The 27,806-nt window shown below is 38.3% G+C and overlaps 1 protein-coding gene across 1 annotated transcript in view; it reads left to right on the plus strand.

Moving 5' to 3' along the window:
* Nucleotides 1-27,806, plus strand: part of LOC135107818 (ionotropic receptor 93a-like) — a 76,076-nt gene that overhangs the window by 19,782 nt on the left and 28,488 nt on the right. Inside the window, exons 3-4 of the mRNA XM_064018111.1 lie at nucleotides 14,952-15,057; nucleotides 15,400-15,600. Of these exons, the coding sequence (XP_063874181.1) occupies nucleotides 14,952-15,057; nucleotides 15,400-15,600 (307 nt within the window). The remainder of the gene's footprint in view (nucleotides 1-14,951; nucleotides 15,058-15,399; nucleotides 15,601-27,806) is intronic.

Here is a 27,806-nt window from a genome sequence, read left to right on the forward strand (position 1 = left end):
ATCGAGGAACCCAACGGAGAAGAAAGGGTGACAGCATAAGCAGAAGGATTAGAGGTCAGGAAAAGGTCAAGAATGTTGGGCGTATCTCCAAGACGGTCAGGAATACGAGTAGGGTGTTGCACCAAATGCTCTAGGTCATGGAGGATAGCAAAGTTCTAGGCTAGTTCACCAGGATGGTCAGTGAAGGGAGAGGAAAGCCAAAGCTGGTGGTGAACAGTGAAGTCTCCAAGAATGGAGATCTCTGCAAAAGGGAAGATGGTCAGAATGTGCTCCACTTTGGAAGTTAAACAGTCAAATATTTTTTTTTATAGTCAGAGGAGTTAGGTGAAAGGTATAAAACAGATAAATTAAATTTGAGAGTGACTCTGTAGTCGTAGCCAGATGGTGAAAAACTCGGAAGATTCAAGAGCATGGGCACGAGAGCAGGTTAAGTCATTGCGCACATAAATGCAACATCCAGCTTTGTATCGAAAATGAGGATAGAGAGTAGGAGGAACAGAAAAGGGGCTACTGTCAGTTACCTCAGACACCTGAGTTTCAGTGAGGAAAGGATGAGGTTTAGAAGAGGAGAGGTGGTGTTCTACAGATTGAAAATTAGATCTTAGACCGCTAATGTTGCAGAAGTTAATGAAGAAAAAGTTAAGGGGGGGGTGTTAAGACACAGGGTCGTCGACAGAAAGGTAGTCCGACCTGGGGACATTTATGGTCATCTCCCCAGATAGGGACTCCGAGGCTGGTGTAGGAGTCGCCATGATAATTTTGAAATTTTTGAGTGAAGTGTGTGTGTGTTATTAGGTGCTTGTAGTTTTGTGTGGAGGATGAGAGTTGTCTTTAGAGGGCAGGCTGTGATTGGGGATACATATATCAATAAAATAAGATCTACAATTTTAACTGGAAGGAAAACATATACTTACACTAAATAAACTTGTAATAATGCAAAATATGATGCGCAGCCGATCGTAGCAAACAAACTAAAAATGTGTGATTGGGGTAGAGCAAACTTGGTATTATTCAATGCCTCAAAAACTCAATTCCTCCATCTATAAACTTTCACAACTTTCCAGACAACTATCCCCTCTTCTTCAATGACACTTAACTGGCCCTGTCTTCTACAATGAACAACCTTAATCTGTCTTTTTCTTTATTTTTTTTTCTAAACTGGAAACCACATCTCATCTCTAGCTAAAACAGCTTCCATGAAGTTACAAGGGTCTTAATTGTCCATATATAGAGTATGCTTCAGATGTGTGGGGCGTTCCACTCATATCGCTCTTCTAGACAGGGTGGAATCAAATGCTTTTCGTCTCATCATCTCCTCTGACTGTCTTCAGCCTCTTCCTCATCGTCACAGTGTTGCATCTCTTGCTATCTTCTACCGCTATTTGCATGCTAACTGCTCTTCTGAACTTGCTAACTGCATGCCTCCACTACTCCCGCGGCTTCACTGCACAAGACTTTCTTCTTTCTCTCACCCCTATTGTGTCCACCTCTCTAATGCAAAAGTTAACCAGTATTCTCAGTCATTTACCCCTCTCTCTGGTAAACTCTGGAACTCCCTGCCTGCTTCTGTATTTCCGTTTACCTATGACTTGAATTCCTTCAAGAGGGAGGCTTCAAGACACTTATCCTTCAATTTTTGACAAACGCTTTTGACCCTGTTCGGGGACCGTTATCTCAGTTGGCATTTTATTTATTTTTTTTTTATTAAATTTATGTTGCTCTTAGAAACAGAGAGAGAGAGAGAGAGAGAGAGAGAGAGAGAGAGAGAGAGAGAGAGAGAGAGAGAGAGAGAGAGAGAGAGAGAGAGAGAGAGAGAGAGAGAGAGAGAGAGCAGTCCGATCCGGAGACATTTGTGGTCCCCTCCCCAGATGGGAACCCTGAAGCTGGTGTAGGAGTCGCCATGATAATTTTGAATTTTGAGAGAAGGGTGTATGTGTAATTAAGTGCTTGTAGTTTTCCAGAGAGTTGTCCTTTGAGGGCAGGCTATGACTACTCAAGTCTTGGCTAACCACAAATTTTAACCACAGAATGAATGAAATGGTGATAGTGTAAAAGAGTAAAATTTTACATTTCTCAATTTCGTGTTATAATGGTGTGCAATGTTTATATATATATATATATATATATATATATATATATATATATATATATATATATATATATATATATATATATATATATATATATATATATATATATATATATATATATATATATATATATATATATATATATATATATATATATATATATATATATATATATATATATATATATATATATATATATATATATATATATATATATATATATATATATCTTTTTTCTTTTTTTTCTTTTTTGAGGTAAATAACATGAAAATGATAATTTAAATTAGATTTTGCAAGAAAATGAGTGCTTGTTGTCGGTTTCTTACTTTTTTTTTAATAAGTGAATTAACAGAAACAGCCGTTCTTGATCAGGTTCGCATATATTGAAGTTAAGTATGTCTGTCTGTCTTTGCGTGTTTCGCATAGAAAATCTGTTAACAGGTTATTTGATGTTTCAAATTCGCATTATAAATCAACAGATTTCGTAAGTCATGAGACATGTTGTAGACTATCTATTCTTTTTTTCTAAGTATTTAGAACAATAATTGGCTCCTTGTCGTCTTTTATTGAAAGAAGGAGCCCCAATTATACATCCTAAGGCTTTTTTTCACACACACATATATATATATATATATATATATATATATATATATATATATATATATATATATATATATATATATATATATATATATATATATATATATATATATATATATATATATATATATATATATATATATATATATATATATATATATATATATATATATATATTATACTTTTTTTTATGTTGCCCTTGCCAAGGGCAACAAAATAAATGAATAAAACAAAATAAATATATACGAGTTCTAACAGCAATACTAATTGGAATGATCAAATAGAAGAAGAACCTTCTTGCACCCTACCTCATGAAATAGTCAAAGTCATAGGAAGGATGACATGCAGAAAGAGACAGGGATTTCCAGAATTTACCAGAAATAGGGATGAACATTTGAAAATACTATTAACTCTTGCATTAAGGGCCCCATAGACGTTATAACCACCGGATCCCCTTGCCGGAATCATAAGCAAATCTCACCGTGTATGAAGTGATCTTACGACCAAAAGTGGGCGGAGTCAGCGGCCGGATCGGAACCTGCCACCACCAGGTTCATGGCTTCCATTTCAGTTCTGGCGGCCAGAAGTCTGAACGTCTATGGCATTATCTTACAATCTACTTCAGTTTTGAAGCAACATTCCAAGCGTGAAGATGACGGCGACGTCAACTGATAGGGAGTTCTGGCACGGTTTCATTGAACTTTATGAAGAACAACCTTGTATATGAAAGATGAAAAGTAAGGATCTTAGCGACAAAGTAAAAGGAATGCAGCATATGACATTTTTTTAAAGACGCTACAAGAAAAGGATGCAGGAGCCAAACGAGACTGTATTGATGAAGAAAAAATAATAATAAATAAATAAATAAACAGCTCCAGCAATTCCTTCCGTCTCGGGAGAACTGAAGTAAAACTGAACGTCTATGGGCAACGCTGAGACCGGAGTTAGAACAGAATTGGAGCGGAACCTGATCTGCGGCCGGATCTTTTCAGTTCAGGTGGCCGTAAGTCGTTGAACGTCTATGGCATTGTTGTACAATCTACTTCAGTTCTGAAAGCAACAATCATATTGAGAAGATGACGGCAACGTCCTATGATAAGGAGTTTTGGGCCGATTTCATTAAATTATATAAAGAAAAAACCTATGAAAAATCTAACGAAAGTGTGAACTAAAAAATTATAGAGACAAAGTAAAAGGAATCCATCATGTGAAATTTTATAAGAGATACTACAAGAAAAGGATGCAACGACCATTCGAGACTATATTGATAAATAAATAAAAATAAATTAATTAATAACCCCAGGAATTGCTGCGAAAAAAAAAATGCAGTTCATGGTCAGGCGCTTCAGCTGATGACGTCTACACGCCAAGTCTATGTACAATGACTTGCTCTTAATTATTTATCCCGAGTTTTTCTTCGGCGCTTCGATCTCTCCAATTCTGCAGCGATATAAACCACAGCAATGGCTCCAAGAGCACAGGATATTTCACTGGATACTCATTGCTGAGTAGAGAGGCCATGTCTTCACTCTGTCACATCTCAGGAGAACTGAAGTAAAATTGAAATAAAATTGCGGTGATGAGAGAGAGAGAGAGAGAGAGAGAGAGAGAGAGAGAGAGAGAGAGAGAGAGAGAGAGAGAGAGAGAGAGAGAGAGAGAGAGACTGGAGAGTCAATTAAAGGAAAGTGGTTGTTTTATATATATATATATATATATATATATATATATATATATATATATATATATATATATATATATATATATATATATATATATATATATATATATATATATATATATATATATATATATATATATATATATATATATATATATATATATATATATATATATATATATATATATATATATATATATTAGGTGCACCTGCCAAGGGTAAGAAGATTATAAGAAAAAAATGAAGGCCAACTGAGGTACCGGTCAACAAAGTCAAAAGCGACTGTCAAAATTTAAAGGGTAATTGTCTTGAAATATCCCTTTTGAAAGAGTTCAAGTCTTAGGAAAGAGGAAATACACAAACAGGCAGGAAGTTTCAGAGTTTATCAGAGAAAGGGATGAATTATTGAGTATGCTGGTTAACTCTTGCATTAAAGAGGTGGACAAAATAGGGGTGAGAGAAAGGAGAATAACTTATGGAGTGAGGCCGAGCTCGGAGGCTAGGCTTGCAGTCAGGAAGATCAAAAGAGCAGTTAGCATGAAAATAACGATAGAAGATAGCAGGAGATGCTACAGTGCGGCGATGATACGGAGGCTAAAGAGGCTGTCAGTTACAAGAATTTTTCATTCCACCCTGTCTAAAAGAGCAGTATGAGTGGAAGCACCCCATACATATGAAGGATGCTCCATACAGGGATGGAAAAGGACTCCGTACAAAGTTTGCAACTGTAATAGTGAGGAAAACTGGCGGAGACTGATCAGACAACCTAACTTCATAGAAGCCGTTTTAGCTAGAGATGATATGTGAAGTTTCCAGTTTAGATAATAAGTAAAAGACAAACTAAGGATGTTCAGTGAAGAAGACGGGGACAGTAGAATGTCATTGAAGAATAGAGGATCTGGAAGGTTGTGTCGAGTTGATAGAAGGAGGAATTGAGTTTTTGAGGCATTGAACAATACTGCTCTGAGCCAGTCAGAAATATTAGAGAGATAAAAAGTCAGGCATCTGACTCTTTTCTCTTTTGCGGAAATCTCAATTCTTGGAGACTTCAACGTTCACCGCCAGCTTTGGCTTTTCTCTCCCTTCAATGACCATCCTTGTGAACTAGCCTTCAACTTTGCTATCCTCCACGACCTAGGACAACTGGTGCAACACCCTACTCGTATGCCTGACCATCTTGAAGGTACCCCACTATTCTTGACCTTTTCCTAACCTATAATCCCTCTGGTTATGCTGTTACCCTGTCTTCTCGTTGGGTTCCTCCGATCACAATCTCATATCTGTATCATGGCCCATCATTCCAATCCCTCCTCAGGATTCCCCTAAGTGGAGGTGCCTCTGGCGTTCTGCCTCTGCTTGTTGAGGGACCCCTTAGGAGGTATTTTGCTGATTTTCTTTGGAATGACTACTACTTCCGTTTCAGACTCATCTCTGTGTGCCGACCGCATTACAGAGGTGATAGTGCCTGGCATGGAGGCGTACACTCTTTTTCTCGACCTAAACCGTACAAACCTTGGCTTAACACAACCTGTTCTCGTGCTATACATGATAGAGAGGTGGCCCACAAAATGTACTTAAGCCTTCCATCACCAGAATCTCATATGCTTTACATTTCTGCCCGGAACCATGCCAAGTCTGTTCCCCAACTAGCCAAAAACTCCTTCATTAATAAAAAGTTTCAAAATTTTTCTTCTTTCCCTCTTTTATTTCAACCAGATGGCACCATTTCCATGACATCTATCTCTGAAGCTGAACTCTTCGTTCAAATCTTTGCTAAAAACTCTACCTTGGACGATTCATGGCTTCTTCCTCCCTCTCCCCATCCTCTGATTACTTCATGCTTTGATAAAGTCTGACATAAAGTTTTAATTTTCAAACAACCTAATGGTTCTATCCTCCTCTTTGTAACTTCGTCTCAAGTTTCCTTTCTAGTTTCCGTTCTATTGCTGCTGCAGTAGACGGTCACTGTTCTTCTCCTAAATCTATTAAGAGTGGAGTCCTGTCACTCACTCTCTTTCTTCTATTCATCAATGATCTTCTAAAGATCCATACTTCTTGTCCTATCCACTCCTATGCGAATGATGCCACCCTGCACTTTTCCATGTCTTTTCATAGACATCCAACTCTTCAGGAAGTAAAAAGTTCACACTGGGAAGCCACAGAACACCTGACATCTGATCTCTCTATTTTTATATATATATATTTTTTTTTTTTTATTGGGGCACAGCAAACTTGGATTGCTGTGCCTTAAAAACTCAATTCCTCCATCTGTCAACTCCACACATTCTTCTAGACAACTACTCCCTCTTCTTCAGTGACACTCAACTGGCCCCTTCTTCTAAAATCCTTGGTCTGTCTTTTTCTTATAATCTAAACTTGAAACTTCACATCTCATCTCTAGCTAAAACAGCTTCTATGAAGTTAGGTGTTCTGAGACATCTCCGCCAGCTTTTCTAACCCCCTCTAACTGCTAACTCTGTACAAGGGCCTTATCCGTCCATGTGTATTGTATGCTTCACATGCCTGGGGAGTTCCACTCATACCGCTCTTATAGGCGGGTTGGAGTCAAATTATTTTCGCCTCATCAACTCCTCTTCTGTAACTAACTGTCTTCAGCCTCTTTCTGATCGCCGCAATGTAGCATCTCTAGCTATCGTGTACCGCTGCTTTCATGCTAACCGCTCTTTTGACTTGCTAGCTGTATGCCTCCACTCCTCCCGGGTCCTTGCTTCACAAGACTTTCTTCTTTCTCTCACCCCTATTCAGTCCACCTATCTAACACAAGAGTTAACCAGTATTCTCAATCATTCATCCCTTTTTCTGGTAAACTCTCCCTGCCTGCTTCTGTATTTCAACCTGCCTATGACCTGAATTTCTTCTCGAGAGGCTTCAAGACACTTATCCTTCGATTTTTGGCTACAGTTTTTGACCCTGGTTGAGGACCGGCATCTTTCTGGGCTTTTTTATTGGATTTTTGTTGCCCTTGGCCGGTGACCCTCCTACACACAAAAAAAGAGACACTCTATCTCTGCCATGCGTTCAGCTTACTAATACCTCCTCAGGTACCCCAAATTATCGCAGGCAAAACGCCAGCGACACCTCCGCTTTGGTGAATCCTAAGAAGGGATTAAAGCAATATGACAAGATACATATATGTAGCTGTGATCGGAGGAGCCCAACGGAGGATATATAGTGACTACATAAGTAGAATGATTAGAGGTTAGGAAAAGGTCAAGAATGCAAGACAGGAATACGAATAGGGTTTTGCACCACTTGCTCTACATCGTAGAGGATAGCGAAGTTAAAGGCTAGTTCAGTGAAGGGAGAGAGAATCCAAAGCTGGTGGTGAACACTGAAGTCTCCAAGAATGGAGATCTCTGCAAAAGGGAAGAGGGTCAGGATGATGTGCTCCACTTTGGAAGTTCAGTAGTTATATATATATATATATATATATATATATATATATATATATATATATATATATATATATATATATATATATATATATATATATATATATATATATATATATATATATATATATATATAGTCAGAGGGGTTACATGAGAAGATAGAACACAGATAAATTTAGTTTGAGAGTAACTCTGTAGTCGTAGCCACATTGTGAACAATTCGGAAGATTCAAGAGCATGGACATGAAACCAAGTTAAGTTGCTGCGCAAATAGATGGAGCAAACATCTTTAAATTGAAAATAAGGATTGAGAAAGTAGGAGGGAACAGAAAAAAGAGCTACTGTCAGTTGCGTCAGACACCTGTGTTTCGTTAAGGAAAAAACGATGTTGTTTAGTACGAGATATGTTGTTCTACAGATTGAAAATTAGATCTAAGGATGCGAATGTTGTAGAAGCTAATGAAGAGAAAAAAGTTGTGGGAGATAAGACACTAAGGGTTGATATCTGAAGAGCAGTCCTATCTAGGGACATTTTTTGTCCCCTCCACAGGTGGGGATTGCTGCCTACCACACCCAATAATAATTAGGCTAAAATGCTGTTTTCCATTCATATACTATATTTAAGACCTCCATAGATGTATAGGTGGAAGTGGATAAGCATATTTTATAAAATGTGGATATGAATAAAATTGCGGATGTCAAAGTATTTTCGGATGCCGATGCGATTGTGGATTTCTTTTACCTCCGTAGTCGCGGTTGTGTCTGCGGTTGCGGATGCGGATAAATTTTACACGTATTACAGTAATACAAAGTGCGTCGTATCTGTCACGCAGATGTATCGTGACATCGTACTTGGGCAAGGCCAGTGGGTACTGCTGGCGGACACTACGTTTGTGGGAAGAGCGCAAGAAGTCTTTTCTGCCATCGATGAATCACGTGTTACCGATCATAATTATGTCAAAGCAGCTGTACTGAATGTGTACAAAAAGGTTCCAGAGGCGTACAGACAGGAATTTCGCACTGCGCACAAAACTAATAAGCAATCTTGGATTGAATTCATACGCCAGAAGCAACTTTCGTTCCGAAAATGGACTGAAAGTGCCCTCACAACCTCAGACTTGATCATTCTCGAAGATGTTAAAAATGCTATGCCTCCTAGAATTCGTGTTCATATTGAAGAGAGACAGCTACAATGCCTGTCTGAAGTTGGCCCTGCCAGAGACAACATTGTTCTCACTAATCCATATATCCTTACAAGATCTTGTGAATTCACCAACTCCCAGACCGCTCGTGGAGGTGTAAGTGATGAGACCAACAGTCCCTGTGCCAGGAAAGTCTTCTGTCGGTATTGTAAGAGAAATGATCATGAACTTAATCAGTGTCCTAAATTGGCAAACAGACGCCCAGGTGAGCCTATACTCCATGTTGGTATAGCTAGTGACTTCACCCCTCTCACTCCCCCTAAAGATTCTAACATCAAAATTCCCTCTAGTCTCCCCAATTCATCTGATTCTCTTGAGTGCATACACCCTTTGTTCAGACCTTTTGCTTTCACAGGTCCCATCATTTTTAGCTGAGCATGTCTGACAAGTCAATATTCTACGTGATTGTGGTGCCCTTGTCTCCCTGGTGTTACGTGAAGCAGTGCCCTCATCAGACTGTTACACAGGCGAGACAGTTTTCATTGATGGTGTGAGTGGATCGCTAACGGTGTGCATGTATGTGCAGCTTACTTGCCATGTGAGTTGGTAACCGGGTATGTTACATTGGCTGTGGTTGATAAGTTGCCAGCTTCGGGGATTTCTCTATTGCTGGGGAATGATCTGGCAGGGGACCTGATGCGTCCTTACCTTGTTGTCTCGCCTCATCCCACAGGTGAGAACAATACTAAGGAGCTAGAGCTTGAGTAACTTTCTCTCTTTCCTGCATGTGCAGTCACACGCAGCTTGAGTTATCAAAACAGTACTAGCAAATCTGACACTTCTGCGCCTTCGAGCGCTCTAGATTCTGAAGACAATTTTCCAGGGGAATTTTCCCTAAAAGACTTCTTTGATAATTCCTTGATTCAAGAGATTAAAATTACACACACACCTAGTTCAGACACTTGGCACACCATACATCAAGTTGTCTTGCCTCAAGCCCTTCGTAACCATGCCCTTGCCATTGCTCATGCTAACATTGCTGGTCATTTAGGGGTAACTAAGACATATCACAAGATTTTTGAACACTACTATTGGCTGAGGATGAAACATGATGTGGGTAGATATTGCCGCACTTGTCACACATGTAAGGTTAAAGGTAAACCAGGCCCTGGCGTTCCACTCTATCCACTCATCCCTATTCCAGTTGTTGACGAGCCTTTTAGTAGGATTGTGATTGACTGTGTCGGACCTCTGCCCAGATCAAAGCGTGAGAATAAGGATCTTTTAACTATCATGGATATAGCTACTTGATACCCTGAGGCTATCCCTTTGAGAAACGATACTACAAAGAATATTGTGAAGGCCCTCATCAAGTTTTTCACCCAAGTCGGATTGCCGACTGAAGTCCAATCAGACCAGGGTTCTAATTTCACTTCTGGTTTGTTTGAAAAGGTGATGAAATCATTAGGGATTAAACAATACCGGTCCACTGCTTCCCATCCACCAGGGGGTTGTGGATAGATTCCACAATACTCTGAAAACCATGATAAGAGGATTTTGTCTGGATACGGGTTCTGAATGGGATGACGGAATCGATCACCTTTTGTTCTCAGTGAGAGATAGTGTACGAAAGAGCCTCGGGTATTCCCCTTTTCAGCTTGTATATGGTCAAGTTAGGGGTCCCCTTAAAGTCTTAAAGGAGTGTTGGCTGGACGAAGAAGACGAAATTCCAGTGGCCACGTATGTGGAATCTTTTAAAAACAGGTTAAAAGTTGCTATCTCTTATTCCTATGCTCACCTTGGTAACGCTCAGAGTAAAATGAAACGGTACTATGATGAAGCTCATAAGTAAAGTTAAGGGAATTCAAGAAGGGAGATTTAGTTCTTGTTTTGCTTCCTATGCCCAGTCAACCACTCAAGTGGAGATTCTCTGGTCCTTATAAAGTATTGAAAAGAATGTTCAGTGTGAATAATGTTCTTGCTACTCCTGACAGACGTAAGAAACGTCTTGTTCATGGAAATCTATTGAAAGCATACCATACAAGGGATAGGTTGACAGAGGATGTTGCAGTGTTGGGTGACACAAAGGAGGTAGCAATGGTTGTGCCGTGTGATACTAGTTGTGGGGAGAATGGGCAACAGGCGTTGATGACTGATCCACGTTTAACTAACACAGTCATCTTGGAAAACATAGAACAAAAAGTAAAACATCTCTCTGATTTTCATGCAGCCAGTATTAACTCTCTTCTGAAGGAGCATTCGGAACTCTTTAACGACGTATCAGGTGCCTGCCCTCTCTTATCCCACGATGTCCTACTGAGCGACCATGCTCTCTTTCGTCAGGGGCCATATCGCATCAACAGCGAAAAGCGGGAGTTTCTGGAGGGCGAGTTGCGTCGCTTGAAGGAGCAGGGCATGATTCGGCCAAGCCTGATTCCTTGGGCTTCTCTAGTGGTGCTGGTACTCAAAGGTGAGAGTTAACGCCTGTGCATCGACTACAGAAAGGTTAATAGAGTCACCGTGCCTGACTCATACCCTCTACCATGCGTGGACGACATCATCGACGACCTTGGACAAGCCCGGTACTTGACGAAGCTGGATCTCCTTCAGGGATACAATCAGGTACCCCTGACAACCCGCGCCATCCCTGTCTCTAACTTTACTACGCCGTCTGGGTTGTGGGAGTGAAGTGCTCCCCTTTGGTTTCCGAAATGCTCCAGTGACCTTTCAGAGGCTGATGGCGTTTGTGACCCGTGATCTGGTAGGCGTAACGTGCTACCTGGACGACATAGTGGTGTGGAGCGAGACCTGGGAGGACCATGTGACCTGTCTACGTTTGCTGTTCCAGGCCCTGTCCAAGGCAAACCTCACCATCAAGTTGAAAAAGTCCGAATTTGGTCACGCCCACGTCACATTCCTGGGTCACGTTGTCGGTCATGGTCATGTCGCGGCAGTTGAAGCCAAAGTCGAAGCCATTCTCCAGTACTCAGTCCCTGAGGAAAGGAAGGTCCTAATGATGTTTATTGGTATGATTGGTTACTACAGGCGGTTTTGTGAGAACTTTGCCCAAGTCTCAGCTCCTCTCACCGATCTACTAAGTACCAAACACGCTTATCATTGGTCAAGTGAGTGCCAACATTCGTTTAAGAGGCTGAAGGGGATGTTAGCCAGCGCTCCTGTGTTACAAGATCCTGACATGAGGAAACCATTTACAATTAGTGTTGATGCAAGTGGTAGCGGTGTTGATGCTGTTCTCTTCTAACCATATTTTAATGAAATGCTGCTTCACGTGTGCTATTACTCATATAAATTTAAACCCTACCAAAAGTCGTATGCCACCGTGAAGGCGGCGGCTTTAGGAATACTACATTGGATAAATTCAGAATATATTCAACCTGCACTGCACATCCTATAACTGTCAAAACTGACCATAATCCTCTGGTATTCATTGAACGTGTCAAGTTTAGTAACATGCGCATCCTCCGGTGGGCTCTTACGCTCCAACCATTTAGTTTCAATATTGTACATGTCAAGGCAGATGCTTTGTCGATAATTTAGAATGTGTACTTGTATTTAGTAAATTATTCCAACTTTTATATTCTTAATAAAAGTTTCTTTTTGGAGGGAGGTTTTATGTACACATAGCCGTATAGTTGCCATGTTGGCGTTTTCAGTGGTTCACTGTCTCTCACCAGCGTGAGACCGGGGTTTGGGAGTGTTGGCCTGGCTTACGGGAAGGCGGTGAGGAGTCATTCTCTCTACCGGCGTCCTGGGCTTTGGTTCTCAGTCCTTCATGGACTTATTTTGTGTTACGTGGTTGTGCTACGATGTAAGGTTGGTGACTGTTAGTTAGGGACCTGTAGCTTGTGGTAAAGCTATAGTTCTAGGTAGGAATTTACTAATGTTTGGCATGTGAATTAAATATGGTGTTCTAAAACTTCATAATTCGTTTGTATCACCTTCGCGGACCCGAGTGTTTACCTTGACTGCCTGATGACTTCAGTAATGAAGTCACTTCACAGGGGGTACCACTTATTGTTACAGTTGGATATCGGGCCAACTGATGATCACAGGATACACTAACTGTAACACTAATAAAGTAAGTGTGTGTGTGTGTGTGTGTGTGTGTGTGTGTGTGTGTGTGTGTGTGTGTGTGTGAGAGAGAGAGAGAGAGAGAGAGAGAGAGAGAGAGAGAGAGAGAGAGAGAGAGAGAGAGAGAGAGAGAGAGAGAGAGAGAGAGAGAGAGAGAGAGAGAGAGAGAGAGAGAGAGAGAGTTATATAATATAAAAATACAGGGTGATAATGTAGAAAAAGTAAGCCTACCGTGGTGTTCACGAGACATTGCTGCTAATCAATAACATGATTGGATTACCGTTTGAAAAGAAATCATTGTTTTCCTTGTCTCCCTGCATTCCACTGTTACAAAGGCAAGCTATACGTTAGTCACTCATCAGCACCTGCATATTTTTTTTGTATTATTACGCGTCATACATTAATAAAATAGCGAAATGTGCAGATTCCGAGACAGTGACTGATAATTCAATGACCGCAACACAATAGGGGGTTGAAGAAATGAAAAAAAAAATAGTTTGCTCACTTTTATTTTACTTATTTATTTATTTATTTTTTCATATTTAGGTATAGTTTACTGTAACCAATTTGTACTGTAGAGATGCAGCAATTTTTTATTTATTTCTTTTTTTTTTTCTTTTTTTATTATTATTATTTTTTTTTTTTTTTCGTCAACTCGATGGTATGTTAATTTTTCTAACCATCATCTCATAGCATGATGAAACTAGACATAACAGTGTGATGTAGAGTTTCCTCTCTTCCTCCGCATAATATCATTCAAGGGTGGCTGCCCAGGCTGTCGCGCGGTGTGTGTGCATGTGCGTGCGTGTGTATAAGTGCATAATTTTTCCATCTGATGTGGAAAGCCGATAGTGATGTGGAGGAAGCAGATATGAGCAATGGTGTTAGGAAAAATCTTGACCAACACTGCATGTAATATAATAAGTTTTACACTATAGGTAATCGGAGGGAATGACGTCGTACATTATGTTGGGACCTTTTGCCGGGAGGTGTCCACAGAATATTGTTCACTCGGTGATGTTTACTAATATTTAATACACGACCCCCTCGGCGGAAAGAGCGAAAATCCAGGAAAGTTGCAGACAATACGGCACAATAATTAATAGGTTATAATCATTAAGAAATGAACGAATATAGTTCAGAGTTCCCAAGGGATTTTTTTTATTTTTTTTATTTTCAGCTTTGATAAAGTTAGACTAGGAAATAAACAGAAAAGAACAGGTTATCAGATGAATTTGTCTACGAATGAAATACACTTTGTAACCTGAATGTTAAAAGAAAATTCGACATATTTGTGGAGGATTAGGATAGATGGAAATAGGTAGGTATATTTTACATACAGACTGCTAAATGTACGGCTGACAGTTTCTTGCAATTTCCCTTATTTATTTATTTTTTTTTTTTTTCATGATCTTATCCGTATGCTATTTTGTATTTTCTTTGATAGGAAGACATTCCACTTCATTTTTTTTCCAGTGTTTGAAAACACGAAATATATTTACATATATTTTCTATGACTTGATATTCAGATCCCTTATTCAGACAGACTCTGTAGAATCTTTGTAAAACTGATTTCATTTAAGGAATAATCTTATACGTATTGATATTTATCGGAGAATATATAGTTAGATTGCAATTGTGAATCACACAAGTTTACTAATTTTAATAGACAGATATTTCCTAGTATACTTCAGGTTTTCCAGTATGGTAAATCTCTTTCATATTAATACTTGTGATACCTGCCACGGTGCCTCTAATAACAACAAATATCCAGGAAAAATTGTCCTGTTGCCTATTTTTTTTTTTTTAATGACACTCTTAAAGAAACAGATTAGAACAATCCTACAAACTTTTCTAAGAGAGCTGTTTTATCCAAGTAAAACAAAACCTGGTTATTTATTTTCTATTAACAATATTTTAATATTCCAACATTCAGAAAGGAAAGCCTAGCGGAACACTCACTCGTGTTCACCAGTCTGTACACGATTGGTGTTACTTTGCGTGTGTCTCGCCCTTTTCTGCCAAACCATCCCAGCCTCCAGGTATACTGATTTGTTTTTATGGCACTATCTTTGCATTATAAATTCCTCCAACATATACAATTAATTTCCTTCTTGATATATACAAATCAGGGTACCATCATATATATGAAATAATCACACACACACACACACACACACACACATTATATATATATATATATATATATATATATATATATATATATATATATATATATATATATATATATATATATATATATATATATATATATATATATTTATTTATTTATTTATTTATTTATTTATTTGCACACACACACACACACACACACACACACACACACACACACACACACACACACACACACATACATTTCCTAGGTATTTCTGGTGTTCCTGTGGTTATACGTGATTATTGTAACCGTGGCTTACTGCGCCAACTTGACGGCCTTCCTAACTGTGGAGCGTGTTCCTGAGGGTATCACTTCCCTTCAAGAGCTCTACAACTCTCCTCTTCTTGTGTATGGCCAAGGTCCATTTTTTGGGGACAACATGGCGGAGGCTAAGAATCAATATGTCAAAGTAAGTTTTTATCTGTCTTGTGATAGTAACCAGTAATAATGTTCGTTGCCCAATAGTCATAAGTATGTATTTATATGCATTTATTTAGGCAAGTGGGTTTGCATAATCACGCTCCCTCACGTCACACACCACGAATGTTTCCATGGGCAATTTATTGCAAATGATAAATCTTTTAAAAAATTTATCTATTCTACATCAGTGGCGTAGCTAGTGTCTTTTGCCGCCAGGGGTGGCCCACGGCCTTCAATTAATTTGACGCCCTTTCCAGAAGTAATATAATATTTTGATGTATATATATATATATATATATATATATATATATATATATATATATATATATATATATATATATATATATATATATATATATATATATATTCAGACATAATTAGCTTTTTTTCATTGATTAATGATGGAATTAAATTTTTTAAAAGGAAAATTTAATAATTATTCAATTATTATTATTATTGAACGATTTTAATCAGTTGAAAATTATCACCTCTTTCTACAATGCAATTTTTCTTGCTTTTTCGTTAAAAAAAAATCATCAATAACATAGTCAAAATCTATTTCATCTGCAAGTTCTCTCTCTACAGACAACTTGGCAAGATTTCTCAACCTCGGGTTGCTCATAGTAGATATCAACTAATTTTTTTTTATTAGTTTTAGTTTAGAAAAAAAAATCCTCTTGCAGGTAGTAACACTGATAGTAATTGTGAGGAAAATCCGCAGCATAACTACTAGATTTGGAACCGAATTCCCAAGATTATATTTATGAATAAACTGCAAAAGCTCCAGGGGGCCTTCTTTCCACATATTCGTTTGACCTTGACTAGTAGCAACACCAATAAAATGCTAAAGTCTTTTTCTTTCAAGTAGGAACTCATCTTTATTAATGTCATCATGGTCTATTTGAGTAAGCTGGCACTCATACATACACTCATACATATTTCTCAGCAAATTCACGAAGCTGTTGAAATCTCAGATTTATTTTTTGGATCACTCTCTCCATTGAAGAAAACATTTTTTTTTTTCTTTCTAATTCAGTGTCATATGGCAATCAGCATCTTGTGATCTTTGACCAAAAATTTGTTTCTTCTTTCTGTTCCGACGATGACGCTCCATGACTATACCCAGATTATCACAAACTTCTTTAGCACAGTTAACTCCATCATTTACTAGCTTTTCTCTGTTCTTAGCCCCTAAAAAATGCATCGAGTTTTATATCCCATTGTTGTAAGTTAAGTCCTTTGGTTTGGAGGTAGTCCTGTGTCTCATTAATTTCTAGGAGGACAGGTTCCCACAGGCCAAGAAAGCACAAAAATGTAAATGACTGCAAAGCACCAAGTAGCACACCAGCCTCTGATCTCATAACTGTATTTTCTTCGGCGCAAGCTAACTTTTCTAAGACACTTAAAATTTCTGAGAAATATTCCTTTACAACACATACAGCATTTCCCCCTGCACTCCACCTTGCTTCAATTATGCGTTTCACACTTTGACCAGTGGCATAAGTTAGAACGTCCCAGCGATGGGTTGATGATGAAAAAAATATAAAAACACGCTCTACAGTTCCAAAAAAAAGGTAACAGAATTTACACCAATGGAAACAGCATGAACACCAGCCAAATTCAGTGAGTGATTTGTAAAAGCAACAAATTCCGCTTTTGGATTTATTTCCTTAATACGCTTCTGAACATCAGAATGTTGACCATTACTATAGCATTATCATATGCCTGCCCTCTGCAGTTTTTAATATAATTTCCACCATTTTGTATTTTTTTTCCAAAATCACAGTTGCAATATTTTGGCCCGTTTTACCTTTTGTTTCAATGAAATCAACAAATGATTTCACAACTTTCACTTGATCTTCATTAACCATAACATAGCGAAAAACTTGGCTAATTTGATCCTTATGTGAAATATCAGGAGTGCTGTCGAATATCATTGAAAGTACTTGGCTTCTTTTACTTGAATGATGATTTTGCTTCTTATATTTTCTCCCAAAATCTCAATAAACTCGTTTTGAATAGTAGGTGACAGATAAGTAGTGAACTTGTTTCCTATCTGGATTCTTAGATGTTCACTTAATACTGGGTCATATTTTGCCAGCAAATCAACTAATTCAAAAAAAAAAAAATCCCTTTTTTTCTGTTACAGTCTCTTTACCATCAAAATCCATTGCTTCTCGATGCCCTAGTAAAAGGAAATTTTGTTTTGCTAGATATCAAGCAATTTTTAAAGGATCTTCCTTTTTTTTTTTACTTTATTTTCAATAACTTCTTGTTCCTTTTTATATATTGTTATTCCAATAGCAGTCCTAATTTCCAGATCCTTCCATTTTGGGAAATTCTGAATATGTAGTGCACTGGATTCATACTGAGATACTCTAGGATTCAGTTTCTACCATATGTTGAATCCATCCACGGAATTAAAACTTCCTTCTGCAAAAAGTTTGCATCAAAAGTAGTAAAGAGCTTTCTTGGAAGGGTAATATACCATCCACGATCTTAATATTTTTTTCACCATTTGGCAAAGTTTTAAAAAAGACTCACGTGTTAGATTTCTGGTTTGTCCTTTGGTTGATTCACCTTGACGCATTACTTCACAAAGATTTGAGTCTATATTTTGGATCACAGATGCACCTAGATGTACCAGTAAGAACCGTGTGTCGTTGTTAATCTTGCTTAGCCATTGACCAACATCTTTTAAGTCCACTCTGTCCACATCTGATTTTTTTTTTTTTTTTTTTTCCCATGAGGCTCATGTTCTACATTACTTGTAGTTGACAAATCACTTTGAATCTGATAATGGTTTGGATTCGCAAACATCTCCAATTTCAGTAGTGGTTTGGACGATGTTAGTAGTGGTTTGGACGATGTTTTTTTAGGCTTGATGAATTGCGATAGTGCTCCTTCATGCTTTTTAATTAATTCTTCTTTTTTTTTCTAAAAGCAGCACCACTTTCCTTCATTCGCTTCACCTAGGGAAATAGTGAGAGAACAATAAAATATTAGTGAATGTTAAAAAACTTGAGGAGGAGGAGGACGAAGAACAATGAAGAAGAATGATTAGTATCAGTAGTAGCCAAGCCTAGTTAAATTGATAGGTGATATAAGTATTAGTAGTAACCTAGCATAAAGGTAATAGTAGTAGTAGCACACCACCACCACCACCACCACACGCAGCAGTAGTAGTATTATTGTAATAGTAGTATTAAAGGTATTACTAGTATCATGAGTAGCCTAGTCGTGTAGGAGCCTAGTGGAAGTTATATTATTATTATTATTACTATTATTATTATTAATAGTAGTAGTAGTAGTAGTAGTAGTAGTAGTAGCAGAAGTAGTAGTAGTAGTAGTAGTAGTAGTAGTAGTAGTAGTAGTGGTGGTGGTGTTGGTGGTGAATGGTGATGGCGGTAATGGTGGTTGTTAGCATGTGTGTTGATTATACGCACTGTGTATTTATATACTATTGTTGTATTTGCTGTTATATTGTTAGCGTGAACTCCCTTGAAGTGAGCTAGGCTAGTCACTTATAAAAAATATATATATTTTGATCGACAATAAGAAAAAAAAAAAAAATCATGTTAAACAAGAAAATAGAAATTCACAGCACTGTGTAAGTTTCTAACACTCAAGCCCCACGAATTTGGATATCTAATAGTACCTCGCTGACTTGTGACTGAGACACCCTTTATTGCACGTACAGCACTTCAACCTGCACACGCGTCACCCACGATATTGCTCATTACGCACCCCACAGTCTAGCCCACAGCAGAGGTTAATTTTCTATGTATTTACATAGTCAAGTCAGGAAAGAAATTTTAATCAATGGCCGTGTGGCATCACTTGTTCCTGCTACAACACCGGGGCATATTTACAGAGGATATATTTCCTGCTATTTGTAACTTTTTTTTTTTTTTTCACTTGTCATGTTGAGCATGTTCACGATATATTCATCAACAGAAAGAATGAGTGTTACAGTAAGACAACAGTAACACACGATAATGCTTGAGAATAATGATACGTACCACCTCTCAGTGCCGCAACAAACCTCATTAGCTGATCAGTGAGCAGAGGGAGTGAGGGAGGGAAGATGACGGATAACTGCCTAGTGTTGCCATCAGGTGCCTTTATTCCCTCAATGAAGTAGAGCATAGCAAATGTGAAAAAAAAAAATGAAACTTCGCTCATTATTATTGTCATTGGAGATGCAATCTACATCACAGAGAAGGTACATTGTATCACGCCCATGTAAATATGCGTTAGAAAAAGAATGCGCGCGCTCTTCCTCTAGTGTTGCTAAAACATGATCCCTAAATTTAACAATTCGTTCATAACATTTAAAACATTAAAATATAAAAGAATTTAATTCATGACCTCATGAAAACACCACAACTCATTCTTGGTAACGTAGAAAAAATAATATTACGTTTTTGATCAGCTAAATATCACCATTATTTGTTCTCAGGGTTTCACCGTTTCAGCCTCCAGAGTGCGAGAGCACAGCCTAGCCACCTGAGCTCCTGTTTAGTCCAGCGTAGATAGTCTATGCCTAAGTGTATACTTTGTTATTTTTAATGTATCAGTTTTCTCGTGATTCATTTCTAGTAACCCGAGTATTTGTTATTAAAACAATGTAAAAAATGTAAAAAATGTAAAAAAAAATGAGGCACTGTAAAGGAAAAGGTGGTAATACGAAGTAACGTCAATTGTCAATTATATTTATGTCAATTATACAATGGACCTAAGTGCCGCCCCCCAAAAAGTGCCAAACGTGGCGGACCGCCTCCTCCGTCCCCGCCCCCCCTCCTTGCTGCCCCACTGCATCATATTACTTAACTTTATTTTGACACTTAAGAACATAAGAAATAAGGGAAGCTGCAAGAAGCGACCAGGCTTACACATGGCAGTCCCTGTATGAAATATACCTACCTATTTCCACCTATCATCCCAATCCATATACCCGTTTAATCTTCTCTTAAATTTAGCTCCCTAATGTCCTAGCACTAACATGATTATTGAGTCCGTTCCACTCATCTACCTCTCAATTTGAGAACCTTTTTTTTTTTTTATCTATTCCTAAACCTAAAGCTTGAACCCGTTATTTCTTGTTCTATCCTGGTTGCTGATCCTAAAAATTTTGCTTACATCCCCTTTGTTATACCCTTATACCACTTAAAGACTTCTATCAGGTCCCCTCTTAATCTACGTCTCTCTAAAGAATGTAAATTTAACAGCTTCAATCTCGTCTCGTAAGGAATATTCCTCATCCCCTGTATCCTTTTAGTCATTCTCCTCTGTACCGATTCTAATAGACCTATATCTTTCCTGTAATGTGGGGACCAGAACTGCACAGCATAATCTAGATGAGGTCTGACTAGCGCCAAGTATAACTTGAATATTACTTCAGGCCTTCTACTTTTAACACTCCTAAAAATTAATCCTAATACCCTATTTGCCCTGTTTCTGGCCTCTATGCATCGTTTTTCCTAGACGAAGTTCAGAGCTAACTATAACTCCTAAATCTTTCTCGTACCCTGTACCTACCAGAGTATCGTTGTTTAATGTTTACCTAATGTGTGGGTTTCCTCTACCTACGCTAAGTACTTTGCATTTGTTGATATACTTTTTATATCAATAACTTTTGGTATTTATTATTTTTTCCTTTAAAAATTATTTAGGCTCCCTTGTTTATGAGAATAGAGAGGTACAATCATGAACATATTCATGTATTTGTGCTGGCGACTAACTAATATTTCATCTGTACAGGCAACAAGCATCCTTCCAGGTAGCATTTTTTCGGCCCATGCGTTCGCCTGTGAAGACGTTCGGCTGTAACTCTGAAACTATCCATACGATAATCTCATAAATACTTTCTGTATTTTACTTTTTACTGTAACTGTAATGCCCCACCCGCTATGTCACTCGCAAGCTAGGTTATTATTATTATTTTTTGTTTTACTTTTTTTTTTCTAACTAGTTGATAAGGAAATACCTACACTCGCTGATTAATGTTCTTTTTTTTTTCCTTCACTTGTGGTAGCGTTAATACTAATTCACACGTCATACATATTACATCAGGTAGCATAAAGTATCCTTTTAGTAGCGCTGAAGATTTCATTACAGTAGTGTAAATACTGGCCGAACTAATCACTTGACACACCTCACACATTCACCAGTAACAATAATGGGCATTAGTGTTTGGGTATTATATGAGTATACAGTCTCATTCACCTGGCGAGGGTGGTATTATTCACGCACGTGACTCGAAAAATAATTCACTGGTGCTTACATAAGAATAAACAATATCCTTATAAAATTTTCCTATAACCCTGGTATAACACAGCCTAATCAGCATTCCGAGGACCGAACCAGGTGGTTACATCCCCGTATGATAACGAAAAATACTGCACAACCTTAATAATCCGTGAACTAAACACTCCGTTTTCACACTATTAAGTATACCTAACCAAACACACACACGAGGGACGCACAGACCAACTTTTCCTTTACCTCCACTGGCTTCCCTGTAGTGTAAGTAAGCCAAGATCTCTCTGAGTGATGTACTGATAAGAAAATATATCTACAAATATGAATAGTAATTACTTCAAACTTAGAGCGACATACCTGTAATGTAAGCAAGCCAAGATCTCTCTAAGCGAGAGTCGGCCCGACTCTCGCTTAGAGAGATCTTGGGAAGACGCCGACCCGACTCAGTCGGGTCGGCGTCTTCCTACGCCACGAACCTCTGTAGTTTTCAGATTCTTCCTCAAGGTAATTCACAAATTATTGGTTTTAACCGTATAATAAACGTTTATATTACTTTACTCATATCATGTATTTGTTCCTCTGAATAGCAAAGGAGAACAATAATAGCCACAAGCTAATACCTTGTATGAAAATAATGCCTTTATTCATAAAGAAAATCGATCACCCATTTCCCGCGGGCGCCAACATGTTGTCTGTCTGTCTGTATGTCTCGGGGATGTATGCATGATGTAATAACGACTAAATCTTACCAATAATTCTTATACTAACTTAATTCTACTTATATTAACCTAATATTATATTAGCTTAATATTACGTCCCGGCACTACATAACTTTCTGTGGGAATCAAAATGATTCCCACAGAAAGTTACCAACTGGCGTATTACTTATCAAGTCCTAACTTAAACTTAACTTAATCTAACCTGGCATAAAGCAGTCTACCGTGTTAAAAAATTATTGCCACCTAGGCTCCCAGATTTCGGAAATATGCGTCCAGCCGGCGGCTGTCATGTCAGTGTGTCAGGGACGGATATAGTACCACGACTAATTCTACTTATATTATCCTAATATTATATTAGCTTAATATTACGTCCCGGCACTACATAACTTTCTGTGGGAATCAAAATGATTCCCACAGAAAGTTACCAACTGGCGTATTAGCTAACAAGTCCTAACTTAATTTAATCTAACCTGGCATAAAGCAGTCTACCGTGTTCAAGAATGATTGCCACCTAGGCTCCCAGATTTCGGAAATATGCGTCCAGGCAGCCGCTGTCATGTCAGTGTGTCAGGGACGGATATAGTACCACGACAAGACACATTGGCGTTGTCTTGTCTGTCACCACTTCAGTCTCATATATATGTATATATATATATATATATATATATATATATATATATATATATATATATATATATATATATATATATATATATATATATATATATATATATATATATATATATATATATATATATATATATATATATATATATATATATATATATATATATATTTTTTTTTTTTTTTCGAGGAGGAGGCAGTAGACACCTGCCGAAACGATAATTACTCCCAGTGAGGTCTAAAGCACTGTTCAGGGGGTGCTGTGAATTTATCATTAAACCCAACTCTGACCTCACTGAACGTTTCCCTTTGTGTCTCACAACACACAGCCTGCCCTCTAAAGACAACTCTCTTCCTCCACACAAAACTACAAGCACCTAATAACACACACACTCTTCACTCAAAAAGTTTAAAATCATCATGGCGACTCCTACACCAGCCTCGGAGTCCCCATCTGGGGAGGGGACCATAAATGTCCACAGGTCGGACTGCCTTTCTGTCGACGACCCTAAGTGTCTTGACACCCCACCTCAACTTTTTCTTCATTAACTTCTGCAACATTCGCGGTCTAAGATCTAATTTTCAATCTGTAGAACACCACCTCTCCTCTTCTAAACCTCATCTTCTTTTCCTCACTGAAACTCAGGTGTCTGAGGCAACTGACGGTAGTCCCTTTTCTGTTCCCTCCTACTTTCTCTATCCTCATTTTTTATCCAAAGCTGGATGCTGCGTTTATGTGCGCAATGACTTAACCTGCTCTCGTGCCCACGCTCTTGAATCTTCTGAGTTTTCCACCATCTGGCTACGACTACAGAGTCACTCTCATACTAAATTTATCCCGTATATATTTATGCCCGTATATAGGTTCATGTGCAACCGAGGAAACTGTTAAGCTCTCCCTGTATGCAACATCAGCATGACGACAACGAAGTTGTCTCAACTCCTCACCTGTCACATAACACTCGAGGCCCCCCAAAAAAACACTTACAGCAGCAACACGGCATCCAGATCACAAGACAATACCTAGAAGAGCATATATATATATATATATATATATATATATATATATATATATATATATATATATATATATATATATATATATATATATATATATATATATATATATATATATATATATATATATATATATATATATATATATATATATATATATATATATATATATATATATATATATATATATATATACATATATACATACATATATATATATATATATATATATATATATATATATATATATATATATATATATATATATATATATATATATATATATATATATATATATATATATATATATATATATATATATATATATATATATATATATATATATATATATATATATATATATATATATATATATATATATATACATAATATATATATATATATATACATATATATATATATTATTATTTATTATTGACGTGCCATATCCCGTAGAACGTCAGCAACCATGGTTTGCCACTGTTCCCTGTCTCTAGTTGCTTGTATCAACTGAGCTGCAGACATTCCTCCTCCAGTCACTCGCACCAGTCCATCCATGTACTTCTGTCTTGGTCTTCCTTGTGGTCTCTTGCCTTCTATTTTACCAGTTAGAGATAAATGTTCCAGTCCCTCTCTTCTCATAACATGGCCCAGGAAGCGCATCTGTCTACTCCTAACCGTACTCATCAACTCTCTTCCAACACCCATCCCTTGCAACACTTCTTCATTTGTTCTTCTTTCTGTCCAAGATATCTTAAGGATCCTCCTCCAGAACCACATCTCAACTGCTTGAAGTCTTTGTTCATCTGCCTTTCTCATTGTCCAGGACTCACAGCCGTACAACAAAACCGACCATATAAGACATTTCACCTTCTTCTTGTACCCATTGATACTTTAACATTCGTCGCCAAGTTTTTTATCTTGCCAAATGCATTTTTTGCAAGTACTATTCTCTTCTTTATGTCCATCTCACATTTCCCATCACATGTGATCGTGCTTCCCAAATAATTAAAGTTGTCTGTTTGAGGGGTTCTGCATCAAGTAATATATTTATTTGTGGCGGTTGCTCCTCTTTCGATGCTACCATCACTTCCGTTTTATTTTTTGTTAATTGTTACGCCTTTCTGTCTGCTTGATCTATTTAGTGTGTTAACCAGGTCTTGCAGTTAGACTTGGGATTCCGCCAGCAGCACCGTATCGTCTGCATATCTTATGTTGTTGATGTTGGTGGCTCCCACTTTTACTCCTTCCTTATCTCTTACATCCCTCATTATAATTTCACTGTAGTAGTTGAAGAGATCAGGGGACATCTAGAGGAGGAGGCAGTAGATACCTGCCGAAACGATAATTACTCCCAGTGAGGTCTAAAGCATTGTTCAGGTGGTGCCGTGAACTCATCATTAAACCCAGCTGTGACCTCACTGAACGTTTCCCCTTGTGTCTCACAACACAAGGGGACCCTCTAAAGACAACTCTCTTACTCCACACAAAACTACAAGCACCTAATAACACACACACCCTTCACTCAAAAATTTTAAAATCATCATGGCGACTCCTACACCAGCCTCGGAGTCCCCCTTCGGGGAGGGGACCAAAAATGTCCCCAAGTCGGACTGCCTTTCTGTCGACGACCCTAAGTGTCTTGACGCCCCCCTCAACTTTTTCTTCATTAATTTCTGCAGCATTCGCGGTCTAAGATCTAATTTTCAATCTGTAGAACACCACCTCTCCTTTTCTAAACTTCATCTTCTTTTCCTCACTGAAACTCAGGTGTCTGAGGCAACTGACGGTAGCCCCTTTTCTGTTCCCTCCTACTTTCTCTATCCTCATTTTCGATCCAAAGCTGGATGCTGCGTTTATGTGCGCAATGACTTAACCTGCTCTCGTGCCCACGCTCTTGAATCTTCCGAGTTTTCCACCATCTGGCTACGACTACAGAGTCACTCTCATACTAAATTTATCTGTGCTGTATACCTCTCTCCTAACTCCTCTGGCTATAAGAAATTCTTTGACTACTTAACTTCCAAAGTGGAGCACATTCTGACCCACTTCCCTTTTGCACAGATCTCCATTCTTGAAGATTTCAATGTTCACCACCAGCTTTGGCTTTCCTCTCCCTTCACTGACCATCCTGGTGAACTAGCCTACAACTTTGCTATCCTCCATGACCTACAGCAATTGGTGCAACACCCTACTCGTATTCCTGACCGTCTTGGAGATACGCCCAACATTCTTGACCTTTTCCTGACCTCTAATCCTTCTGCTTATGCTGTCACCCTATCTTCTCCGTTGGGCTCCTCTGATCACAATCTCATATCTTTATCTTGTCCTATCACTCCAATCCGTCCTCAGGATCCCTCTAAGCGAAGGTGCCTCTGGCGTTTTGCCTCTGCTAGTTGGGGGGACCTGAGGAGGTATTTTGCTGATTTTCCTTGGAATGACTACTGCTTCCGTGTCAGAGACCCGTCCTTGTGTGCTGAGCGCATAACAGAGGTGATAGTGTCTGGCATGGAGGCATACATTCCTCACTCTTTTTCTCGTCCTAAACCTTCTAAACCTTGGTTTAACACAGCTTGTTCTCGTGCTATACATGATAGAGAGGTGGCCCACAAAAGGTACTTAAGCCTTCCATCACCAGAATTTCATACACTTTATATTTCTGCCCGGAACCATGCTAAGTCTGTTCTCCAACTAGCCAAAAACTCCTTCATTAACAGAAAATGTCAAAACCTTTCAAGATCTAACTCCCCTCGTGATTTCTGGCATCTAGCCAAAAATATCTCCAATAACTTTGCTTCTTCTTCTTTCCCTCCTCTACTTCAACCAGATGGCACCACTGCTATCACATCTATTTCTAAAGCTGAAGTCTTTGCTGAAACCTTTGCTAAAAACTCTACCTTGGACGATTCTGGGCTTGTTCCTCTCTCTCCTCCAGCCTCTGACTACTTCATGCCACCTATTAAAATTCTTCGCAATGATGTTTTCCATGCCCTCGCTGGCCTTAACCCTCGGAAGGCTTTTGGACCTGATGGGGTCCCTCCTATTGTTCTCCGAAACTGTGCCTCCGTGCTTGCACCTTGCCTAGTCAAACTCTTTCAGCTCTGTCTGTCAACATCTACCTTTCCTTCTTGCTGGAAGTTTGCCTACATTCAACCTGTTCCTAAAAAGAGTGACCGTTCTAATCCCTCATACTACCGTCCTATTGCTTTAATTTCCTGCCTATCTAAAGTTTTTGAATCTATCCTCAACAGGAAGATTCTTAAACATCTATTACTTCACAACCATCTATCTGATCGCCAATATGGATTCCGTCAAGGCCGCTCTACTGGTGATCTTCTGGCTTTCCTTACTGAGTCTTGGTCATCCTCTTTTAGAGATTTTGGTGAAACTTTTGCTGTTGCCTTGGACATATCAAAAGCTTTTGATAGAGTCTGGCACAAAGCTTTGAAACCAAACTACCCTCCTACGGTTTCTATCCTTCTCTCTGTAACTTCATCTCAAGTTCCCTTTCTGACCGTTCTATTGCTGCTGTGGTAGACGGTCACTGTTCTTCTTATAAATCTATTAACAG

Source organism: Scylla paramamosain, chromosome 16, assembly GCF_035594125.1.
Source record: "Scylla paramamosain isolate STU-SP2022 chromosome 16, ASM3559412v1, whole genome shotgun sequence".
Lineage (NCBI taxonomy): Eukaryota > Metazoa > Arthropoda > Malacostraca > Decapoda > Portunidae > Scylla > Scylla paramamosain.